The sequence below is a fragment of the Ascaphus truei genome, chromosome 12, assembly GCF_040206685.1.
Source record: "Ascaphus truei isolate aAscTru1 chromosome 12, aAscTru1.hap1, whole genome shotgun sequence".
NCBI lineage: Eukaryota > Metazoa > Chordata > Amphibia > Anura > Ascaphidae > Ascaphus > Ascaphus truei.
The window spans coordinates 31,459,600-31,471,627 of record NC_134494.1 but is presented as its reverse complement, the minus strand read 5'-3'; the positions used below and the strand labels follow the sequence as shown (position 1 = coordinate 31,471,627).

General features: G+C 41.5%; 1 protein-coding gene across 1 annotated transcript in view; it reads right to left on the bottom strand.

The window, feature by feature from the left end:
- The window catches only part of TPCN2 (two pore segment channel 2), a 38,450-nt gene that overhangs the window by 16,793 nt on the left and 9,629 nt on the right, over window positions 1–12,028 (bottom strand). The window contains exons 8-13 of the mRNA XM_075567229.1: window positions 7,188–7,287; window positions 4,356–4,421; window positions 3,410–3,474; window positions 1,642–1,745; window positions 811–892; window positions 91–177 (exon numbers count right to left, since the gene is read on the bottom strand). Of these exons, the coding sequence (XP_075423344.1) occupies window positions 91–177; window positions 811–892; window positions 1,642–1,745; window positions 3,410–3,474; window positions 4,356–4,421; window positions 7,188–7,287 (504 nt within the window). The remainder of the gene's footprint in view (window positions 1–90; window positions 178–810; window positions 893–1,641; window positions 1,746–3,409; window positions 3,475–4,355; window positions 4,422–7,187; window positions 7,288–12,028) is intronic.

The following is a 12,028-nucleotide window of genomic DNA, read 5'->3' as shown; positions in this document are numbered from 1 at the left end:
TGTGAATGTGCTCACAAGTGGTATTTTTATTTGATTTACACAAAGAAAATAAGTCTGTTGACAAGTGTAGATTATATACAAATACACTACCTCTCTTACAGCATCTTTATCAAGTTCATCAAAAAGTCTCTGGAAGTGCTCTGCAGAAATCAAACCATTATAGCAGGATTTCACTTTCTGGGAAAATATATAAGACAGTACACATGAAGACAGGACCGATGAGGTTTGGAAAGCTCTAAACACATGAGGAAGTGACCTGGAATAAGATATGCACACATATCTGATCAATAAAATTTTGATTAATTAAAATGTATAACAAAAAAAAAAAAACAACCAATTAGTTATCTGGGGAAAATATATTGGGGAAAATATATTTAAAAAAAGATGCAGTTTTTATTTACCCACTGCGAAAACTATAATTAAATTCTCCCTAACAATTCAATAAATAAATTGCCAATTAGTGTATACAACAGACTTCAGGAATCAAATTGCGGCATTGAAGAAGGTGAACTGATTAGTTGAAAGTGTATCCCTTAGAATTCATAGGGTTTTTATTAAAGTAGGGTGTGGGGCAGGGGGGTTTACCTCACTCCCCGTTTGCTTGAGGACCCAGCAAGACATTGCTTTACAATCCACTCTACTACTAAAGGGGTTCCTTGTTTTAATGTACTTAAGTCTGGATAGTGTATTTTTTGGCTAGTGCATTGGGACTTGAAGCTTCATGCACTGACGCTCTGTATTTAATCCAGGCACACCAATCCTGGCGGTCCCTGTTACTGTGCTGTGACCAAGTGTGTTTATTTTTCTTACCTCAGAAATTGCCATTTTGCAGTATGAGACCATTTTCACTTTCTGTAAGACTGTAAGGAAAGTCCCTGAATCAACAGACACCCTAAACATAAAGAATAGACAATTAAGATAATTAGTAATAGGTATTAAAATCAACAGTTTAATGGGACAAACAGTTAACAGTAATGCATCTATAACAGCTTTGCTGCAGGACATACAGATGCAGCGGCCGTTATTGAAACACTTCACGCGTTGTATACCTCAGAATACCCACGTCATGGCGCGGGATTTCTTCCAACCGTGCCGTCTTAAGAAGCGAGTGCAGGCGAGTGTAGAAAATGGCATTTTAGTGTTCTGGCTTTTAAGCACCTGAAATTGACACACTAGCACAGTACTGTACACATTGCAATTCATTCATTTAATTGCACACAATCCATGAAATTCAAACAAAGCACCCACGATAAACACGTGTGCCTGGGGCGATTGGCGGCGTTAATGCCGCGTGGAGTACCGCAGAGCACGCGAAAACGGCGCCGTGATTTGTTCGAATAACGGCCGCTGCATCTGTACATAGGTCTACAAGTTAGAGGTAAGTTTTATGTACGACAAATTGAACAAATTAAGAATTTCTAATTACGTATAATGACCTAATCTGTTGTGATAAAGTGTCCTATTTGATTTATTAGCTACAGTTTGAATAATAATGTACTAATACTACTACCTGATCTCCTTTTACAGTGCTCATAATAAATTCAATACCAATTATCTTTGTGTGTGTGTAATATGCTAAACACCCTACATTGCCATCCGATAACAGAACAATCACATTGCAAATAGTGCATTTCTCCTTACGTTTGGTCATCATTTTGGCACGCGACCTCTGTGTGATAAGAAAGGACTTCAAAAGCTGCTCGAATTCCTAATCGCCTCCTCAGCAGTGATGTCTGAACAGATTTCTGTAAATTAAGATGTTACTTTTAGGGTGCCAAGATCTTGAAAGCAGTAACCCTTTGAGCCCTACATAATAAATTCAGGAAAAACTCTTGGGGGGTGGGGAGGGGGGGGGGGGGGAGAAATATCAGCCACCCCCCAAATAAAGAAAAAAATTTAAAAAAATTGCAAAGCCGAAAAATACTGCAGATAAAAAGATAAATATTTAAAATGAAGGTGTAAGTAACAACTTCACTACCCTTAGTAACCACCACGTGCTATAAAGGGATTATAATATACCACTAGACTGCCTGCCCTCATCTCCCCCTTCCATACCAAAGAGCCTGGCAATGCCTTACTAACCATTATGAAAAGCAAAGCCACCTCCTTTCGCACCTTGGGGCTGATCACCCAACCCGTGGCCCCAACCCCTTTTGGACACCCCAACACAGTCAGTGCGCTTAGTAATGATGGTTCTCCCCAACTTCTGATGTCATTAGTAAAAGCATTAACCACATGGTTAAATCTATCACTACGACTAGTGGCTACAACACGTGGTCATTCTACATCATATGAACGCAACAGGCCATATATAAGGCCCTCACCCTCGCGCCATACTAGTCAGTCAATCATCGCCCAAGGGACGACATTCGGAAGAGCTTCCGTTTATGAATGCAGAAAAAAAATAATAAAAATAATAAATAAAAAAATATATATATATATTTTTTTTTTTAAGTAATAGTCGGAGTATTTAAATCAACAAGGGCTTTAATCTAAATTGAGGGTCACTTTGAGGGACATAGGTGGCATCGGGATGTATCTAGACCATCAGGCTATGGATTATATTTTGACCTCATTGGATTATCCATATGGATTAGTTGCAGAGGATCTTTGACCCTGAAGCCACTGGTGGCAGACCTCTGCATGGATGGGATAAGTGGTTTTTAGTTATTAGTAATCCATTTGGCAGTGCCTTATTAGCCTTTATGTTATGGGATGCAATGGGTAGATTGATCGATAGGAATAATAACCCTTTAGTACATTAAGATTAAGGCATGCATGACAAGGGTTTTCTATAAATATAATCAAAGTCAGGCAATAAAAAAAGGTTTGAGCTTTCATAGCATGCAGGGACTTTGTGGGCCGAGTAATTGTTATCTGCCAACAATGTTTTGACCAGTCACCAATCCCATAATAGAGTAGGTGGCGTGGTAAAGACATACTTGTCACATAATCCCCTTGACCACACTGAAGCCAAAACGTGTCCCAGCCTGTATCATCCCTCACTCCATCTAGCTATCTTTTGTCTCATGCCGGCAACCTTCCACTGTTGCGTGTACGTTCTTATGCAATGGTGGTCAATATTTTTTTTTAGGGAGTCTGGTTGGTTCTTCCCTTGCCATATCATGGGAATGGACTCTCACTTGTGAGAACTACTGGGAAATGCGGGGTTATAGGCAGGATGAAAGGAGAACTGGGCACTGGATTGTATCCAGGAACTCCAGCATTCTGCAGTCTTTGCTGCAATTTTGGTAAACTCACCCACTAGCACCACACTAAGACAAATGGGCAAGAACATTGCATCCCCCCAAAAATAAACAGGTATATGTGCCCCCTAAATACACATACTGAGAGCATTAAAAATAGTAAGGCAAACTCAAAATCGTCAAGATGTATAAACAAAACTTACCATGAGGTAACCTCTGAACTGGTTGTATACAATGGCCGTCAACAAGTTCATCAAAATCAGGCTTCCTTTTGGATGGAAACATGGACAATATGTTAAGTATGAAAATAAAATCTCAAGAGTGGCTCGGGTGGGCAAGAGTAAAGAATTCACCAGAAGATTTTAACGGTCTAATAAATTAATGAGCATTTTAGAAGCCCCACTTAGTCAGTGGCACATTGCCCATTAGGTTCGGGCCTAGGGCGGCAGAATTTGGGGGCGCTTGCCAGCACTCATGCACAGCCGGCATGCTCCGATGTAAAATGTAGTAACACATACCCACATTTTTCGCATTTAAATACAGAGGACTTTCATCTAAAACTAAATAAGCCAATATTCATTTTCAGCCAATATTTGAACTATAAAAAGTGAAAGAAAAGTAATATACAGTAGAACTATTTATTTCCTTATCTTAAATATGAACACCTTTAAATGTAAGGTGTAACCAAAATATGTTCATAAAGTACGAAATATGACTGGAGTAGTGTGGGGAGGAAGTCAGAAAGGAAGAAGGGGGTGTCCAAGGGTTTTGCAATAAAAAGGACTACGACTTTGGCACCAATTACAGTACGTATTTTGTAGCCAAATGTACATACAGGGAGTATAATGTAAGGCCAAACTTTTAATTGGAGTAAAACAGGATTAACATTTTCTGTATAGAATGATATTACCCAACATACTCACTAACTTAAGTTATTGCCATATTACATATGCTAATGCCCCTTCGTGAATCTGGAACTAATACACTTCACTGTGCAACCAGGACAAACCATGACCTGCTGAACCAGGAGCAGCCAGAAGAAGTAATAATGAAATGAAGGTTCTTAAATAAAACAAACTGCAGGAAATTGTTTACCCCAAAGAATAGTACAGTAACAACTATATTCGGCACCAACACGGAAGGACTTACCTATAACTGTGAAGATAATGAAGAAGAGAGAATATGCTCTGTTCATCGAATATGCAGGAAGCATCACTATTAGAGAAAGCATAGAGAGTAAAAAAATATATAACAGTATGGGACATAGTATACTCAGTGTACTCAATATACTTTGAAGAGGCGGCTGCAGCATGTCTTTCACAAACAAAGGAGGAATAGCCCTGAAAAGAACAAGTGGCATTTTCAGCCAAATGGCAAAACTCCACTGAAAGGGGGGATGTCTTCGCAAAACTATCCATTCCGTATTCAATTAAGTCAGAAAAAAAGTATATTGAGAAATGATATAGATACAGATGATCTACGGTAGATATCGATAAGTCAGCGAGGTACTGTAAGGCACTCCAGTAGATTAGCAAAGCCAAGGGGTCAAGCCATACAAGGGTATGTAGAGAAGGAGAGAAACACACTGGACTAGCTGGAACAATAAATCACTACTACAATGAACCCTTTAGTAGCCATAGCAGGCATGCATCATTCAGGCTATGATACCTAAAACAGTTACTACTCAACTATTTAACCAACTAGCCCTTGCATGCCCTAAAGCAGGGGTCTCAAACTCAGTCCTCAGAGGCCACCAACAGACCAGGTTTTATGGATATTCCAGCTTCAGCACAGGGGGCTCAATCAGTTACTCAGTTTTTGACAGAGCCACTGATTGAGCCACCTGTGCTGAAGCTGGGATATGCATCAAAGCTGGCCTGTTGGTGGCCCTTGAGGCCAAGTTTGAGACCCCTGCCCTAAAGGCTAGTACGGCATTGCCATAACCTCTATGGCATACACAGGTCAACCTCCCCGCCATGAGGACACCTAACCTTCACTTTGGTACCTCCACCAGCTCCCTCCATTATGCTACCTTACCTCCATATCCCCGATATTGCTCTTCATGTGTGTATATGTTTCAAGTTAGGTTAGATATCTCAAGGAATGATAGGCGCTTTGCCGCTTACCTATAAAAATATTACCCGTTTACTGCATCTCACTTTTGGCATCTTCCCACTCTCTTATTATTATCATTGTCTTTAGGAACAGCGGTCTATGAATAGGTTAACTGCCCATTGTATAACAAATAGGAAAAACTTCACCACCTAAATGGATAATAATGCCCAATAGGGCTAATATAGATAAGGTGCGGGGAGACGAGTCCCCACCAACTTCAAAAGGGTAATAATATATTGAAACAAATGGCAACCCCGCACTCAAAAATACTTACGTCAGAAATACTTCAAAATAGTATATTTTACTCATACGGGAATACAAGTTAAATACTGTGCAATGTAAGCAGGCAGATAGAGCAGTGAAACAGCGTGAACAGGAAGGACAAACGAATAGGGAAAAATAAGGGGGAAAGCATACAAGCCAGACATGTGGGGAATACCGTCCTTTGTGGTACCTTCTGCCTGAAGCACTAGAAATAAGCCTAAGTCTCAGTGCTATCTCTTTTGAAATTCCGGATTGGACTTTGTTTGATCATTTTTGCTACTGTAGATAATTTTTTAGAACTGATGGAAGTACAGTACTACATGTATCAATGGGGCAGAAGAAAGGGTTTATTACCCTGACACGTTAACGTTGTCCCCCTGACACTTTTGTGAATATCATTGTGTTATTTTTTTTTTATTCCCCACCCCCCCCATTATTTTTCCCTATTCGTTTGTCTTTCATGTTCACACGGTTTGACTGATTGCTCTGTTATCTGCATGCTTACATTGCACAATACAGTATTTCACTTTCATTACCATCTTTATGAGTAAAATATACTATTTTGAATTATTTCTGACTTAAGTATTTTTGAGTGCGGGGTGGCCATGTGTTAACTGCCCATGCATTTGTTTAACCCTGGCTTTAAAAGTAAAAGTGGGGTAAAACCGCAGGCATAAGCTTAGAGGGATCCATATCAAATGAAGCCTTGTGCGCTTATGGGATAAGGCAGGTTTGTGGACTGGTCATAGACAAGGGAACACGCTCATAAGTGTCCTTTAGGGACATAAACCCCTTTGGTGTTGTGGGAATGACACTAGGGCTATGATTATTTTTCCAGTTCAGCTTTACTTATATTTTGGAGATGCATTCTCTGCGGTTATATCATAGGGGGCGAGTACCTTTATTGCCTGGGAGATTCCTACTCTGTACTTCATACTGTAGGATCATTATTTTCCATACCAAGACCTCCCAGTCTCATTTACAGGGTCGCTCTTTTACATTAGATCTTTATCTTCATCTTTGGTCCTGCTTCTCATGCATAGCACTACATGTGTTATTCTATCGCTATAAGAATCTAAGGATTCCCCTGTATTTCATTTTAGTGAGACCATTTCATTTCTATCAATCGCATTATTGGAGTACTCTGGCTTTTTTCCGCCATCAATTTAAAAAAAAAAGTCAAGTTACTCTTTAATAGAGTAACGTAATTACAGCACTGCATTAAAAAAAACTTGGCATATATGAGTATTTAAAGATATTTATTACACTGAGGCACTGTCGGCGAGTACTGATTGTACATAGCAATAATAAATGCAGGTAATGTTTAATTAATAAGAAGGCACTCAGCAGTAAATAGGAGGTGCGTTTGGTTTCAGGTGGCAAAGGCTGCTTAAGTTTTAACCTTCAGCCTGCAATATATAATGAACTTAAAGCAGTCCCTTTCTTCACCATTTTGAATGCCCATTTCAGAATGTAAGATGTGTAGGTAGATCCAGAACGGGTTGTACAATTGATACTGCAAAGAGAAGGAACCCATGACAGATCTCATACTGTATGTCCCCAAAACCTGTTTCCTTCACCTGCTACTAAGTGAGCACTCACCATCCGGGTTATTTGCGGTTGTCAGCAAAACGAGCAGTGATGTCAAAGAATCCGGCAGGTTGCGGAAATATCTCAGCCATTCATTATCCACCTTGGAGTCCTGTCCACATGCAATAACACATCATTAAGAAAAAGCAAGCCCAGCACTAGTAACATGCAAACAAGCTTATGAATTATTCCACGTATGATTGCATTGTGCAGTAAAAGTAAACAGACCGGTCTAGGACTCCAGCAAGTCACCGCTTACGCTCCGCAAGTCGCTGCCGGGACTAATCCTCGCAGGACACCTCGCCGCTAAACATATCTCCCCGCCAGTAGCCGCCATCTTTAAAAGTCCTCAGCCGCAGGGCACCTTGTGCAACCACCACTCCGACGCCATTTGTGAGCGCGTACACCAGCAGCCAGGTCATATTTTTTTTATTTCCCGCAATCACAAATTGAGTCGGAGCAGCGCCCACACAAAGTGCACTGCAAAGATAGCGGCCGGCGCGAGATCCGACAGCCAGCGAGGTGCTCCGCTGTAAGTAATCCCGGTGGCGACTTGCACTGCGGTGAAGCTCCGTCAGTGATTTGGTCACAGCCAAAATGTCCCATTACGAACACAAATGGCCTACATTGTTACTAACATGCCCTGCAAAAGCTTAAGGCAGGTAGATATCAGGGCATGGGCCAGAGTGATCGAAAATGAATGTTAAAGCGAATTATAAAAAAAGTAGCGGTAAAAAATAAAAGCCATTATGCGATTACAAAAAGTGCAGAGAAGAGCCACCAAATTAATAAAGAGGATAGTAAATCTGACTTATGAGGAGAGGCTAGCTAATTTAGATTTGTTTACATCAGAAAAGAGGCGTTTTAGAGGGGATATGATAACTATACACAAATATATTTGGGGACAGTACAAGGAGCTTTCAAAAACTATTCATCCCAAGGGCAGTACAAACGACACAGGGTCGTACCTTAAGGTTGTAGGAAAGGAGATTTCAACAGTAACAAAGGAAAGGGTTCTTTACAGTAAGGGCAGTTACAATGTGGAATTCATTACCCATAGAGACTGTGATGGCAGATATATTAAATATCTTCAAAAAAAAAAGGTTGGACATCTTTTTAGAAAGGAAAGGTATACAGGGATATACCAAATAAGTATACATAGGAAGGATGGGAGTAATCTGATTGCCATTATTTGGAGTCAGGAAGGAATTCAAATTTTCCCTTATGAGACAGCATTGGATGATGTTTGACTAGGGTTTTTTGTTTGCCTTCCTCTGGATCAAAATAAGGTAAATACAGCTGGACCCCATTATAACGCGATGCTTGGGGTCCACATAATGTGATCGCGTTATAATGGGGATATCGGAAAAAATGGCCGCGATTAGGGGTTCCGCGTTCGCCGGAGGAGGAGAGCTGGGATAACTCTCCCAGCTGTCCCAGACCCGGCGGCACAGCATGGCAGCTCTCTCTTCTCCCTGCTTCAGCCTCCGGGGGGGAGGGGGGGAAGGGGGTGGAGAGAAAAAAGGGGGGGTGGTGTTGGTCTACATTTTCTCCTCCTGTTGTAAATGCAGTTGATCGCCCGGGATCTCCTAGGAGGGGATCTCATGTTCAACTCACAGCTCTGTCTCAATCTCTCCCCCCCACCCGCCAGAGACTTCGCTTCCAGTCTGACAGCAGAATCTGCTTCCTTAGCATGATGTGTGCAGCAGGCAGGGAGGGGGGAGCCCACAGAAATCCCCAAATATCCCCCAGAAAACAGGGAAGCTGTGGAATTTCCTAAATGAAATAAAATGTAGATTCTCACCCCCTCCTAACTGCGTGTCATCTACATGAGCCAATGCAACCCAAAACAATCTTCATGATTGCAGAGAGCTGGCATGTGACTGCTGGAAGATGAGGAGATAAGGAGGAGCTTGGGATCTGCTGGCTGGAGACATCAGCACAGTTACATTAACACGCCCCTCTGCCAGAAGCCGGGTAACCTCATTCCTACCCGTCTCACGTGGTGACGTGACATTATATGACCCCGGGGGTCATTTGATGCAGGAGCTGAGGAGGAGGGGGCGGGGCAGCGCGCACGCAGCATGAGTAAGAGCAGGCAAAAGGGAATTAAAAAGGTAGGAGATCTTCTAAATCGGGAGCCATGCTCAAACCGCGTTATAAGCGTATCCGTGTTGGAGCGGATCGCGCTATAACAGGGTTGAGCTGTACAATTATACAATATGTATCTGTCATCTAAATTTAGCATAATGTAGGTTGAATTTGATGCACAGATTTTTTTTCGACCACATCTATGTATCTACAGTATGTATAATGTTATGAGTCTCTCTCCCTCTCCCTCTGAAATGAAGAGCTAGAAAGGTCACTGTTAGAAAGGCTAGAGATGGAGGTTTATTAGTTACTTTAATTTGTATTTATTAGACAAAGATTTAAGTTCAATTGTTTATAATCTAGTTTGAAAATGGCATAACCCAAAAGGAAAGTAACATTTCCTGTGTTTCTGCCTACCCAATTCGAAAGCCTTAAGTTAATAGTGCCGAAAAATACACTGTTAATTACACTTTCTATTTTCATGCGTGCAATACAATATTATGGGAATAAAGTCTGAGCTAAAAAGGGTTAATTCACCTCAACCAAACTAACAGAACAATATTAACTCTATAAACTCATCAGGGAAACCAACTCCAAGCATAGGGCATATTCCTAAAATGTTATGAATATTTATACACTCATCCAGAGACCATTTGCTTCTCCTCCATCTAACAGGTTGTTTGTTGCCTAGTCCTGAATCCCACATTAAAAACCACGCAGCATCGATGGGGATGGGAGCTTGTTGAGACTGTTCCGTGGACTCCACTTTAGTCGCGGACATATGTGCCCTCCAAAAAGGCGCCTCTCAGGAAGGAGAGGAAGCCGCAGCCTCCCCCCAATGCCCCGTTTTTTTTCTCTATATCGGGATCCACTTCAGCCGAAATTCAAGATCGCGCCCATGCGTGCACGCGCACCCACAGCAACATCAGCAGCCTTAACAACAAGAAGAAAACTTTAACCAGCCAGCCCAGGAACAAGACACAGAGGAGAACATCTAAATCACCCCAAAAGTCCTTAAAGAATTGTTTACGGAGATGTAGGGTGTTTTCCATGTGACTCTGGACAAAGCTGTTGCTGAATTCAGGTCAGATCTTTCTACCCTGACAGAACGGACAACGCAGCTGGAGAATAAACTCGAAGAATCCCTGCAGAGCCGGGGTTCAATGGAAGACGAGTTATTCAGACCTAACGATGAAACCAGGAGCTTGAAAGATAACGTTGACTATTTGGAAAATCGGGAAAGAAGGCAGAACCTCAGGGTAAGGAATATCAACGAAAAAATTGACCCAGATGACTTGCATCACTATTTACCCAAATAGCCCTCGTCTCTCCTAACAAGCGATCTACATATGGATAGATTACACTGCGTCCCGGATCCAAGATTCGCGGACCCTCGGAAATCCAGGGACGGAATAGTAAAATTACACTATTACACCACTAAGGAGAACATTTTAAGGGGCTGCAGGAATCAAGAATATTTGGACTGTGAGAACTTTAAGATTCAGATCTTTCCAGATCTACAATCTCAAGACAAAGAAGCCTCCGCACAGTCACAATGGTGCTCCGGGACAACGAGATCCGCTAGAAATGGGCTTTCCCATTCCAACTTGTGGTAAATAAAGACGGGAGGCAAGTTTTTTCCAAGAAGAAAAGTGGAGTAGCTATTTTGTTAAAATGAAGTTCCATTTCAAATGGAAGAACTTAAAAGGGATAAAGAGGGTACATTTATAATGGTGAGGGGTCTATTGTCAGATGTTAGATTAACCTTGGTCAATATATATGCTCCAAATGATCAACAAATTGAATTTCTGAAATCAGTTTTAGAAGATATTGGGGAGTCCCCCCCCCCGGGCATAATTTTTGAAGGAGATTTTAATATGACCCTGAGACCCAATTTGGACAGGTCCTCGTCACCAAGACAAGATAGCGAACGATGTATTTAACAAATCAAAAATATGTTCGGAAAGAGATAAAAATTATTAAATTAAAAATCAATTATCACTGGAAAACTGCTAGATTGAAATATTTAGGGGTCACTCTCACAAAAAACTACCATTCTCTTTTTAAACATAATTACCCAGAGCTGTTCACAAGAATCAAACGGGATCTTTTATTATGGAATGGTCATGGAATTAGGGGAAAGCACACCCTTTTGATAGCACTCATTGTAAAGTATGATATGATGCAAAATTTTTAAAATAAAACTTTATATTTGAAAAAATAAGAAAAGGTTACAAAAAAAAAACCCATCAATAAATGGGTATAACTAAAAACTACCTAAATTATATATAAGTGAATATATCACTACGGCTGTCTCCTGCTCCGATCACATGGTCCCAGCACAGTATGGAGTCCTCCAGCTCCCGTGCGGGCTCCACACTGACGCCGCCCCACCGCTTACCTGTTCAGATGTCCGCGCGGGCTTCCAGCAGGTAAGTAAGAGATACTTTTCAACTACCCTGACATTACCCGGATACCCGGCGCCGGGTCCACTTTCCAGCTGCCGGGTCCGGGTAATTTCCGGGTAGCTGAAAAGCGGCCGGGTAACGCCGGGTAGTACCCGGTACATCACTAATCTTAGGCAGTTGTCCCTGGGTGGGTCTTTCCCAGAGTGCTTTGTATTCGAAGGGCTATGTAGAAAAAGAAATTCTCAGAGGGGTCTTATCTCTATTTTGTACCAAATTCTTATCTCTCAGGAATTCAACGCTCGTTATTCCCACCGTTATATGGAGCAATGGGCCCAGGATTTTCAGGTAGAGATC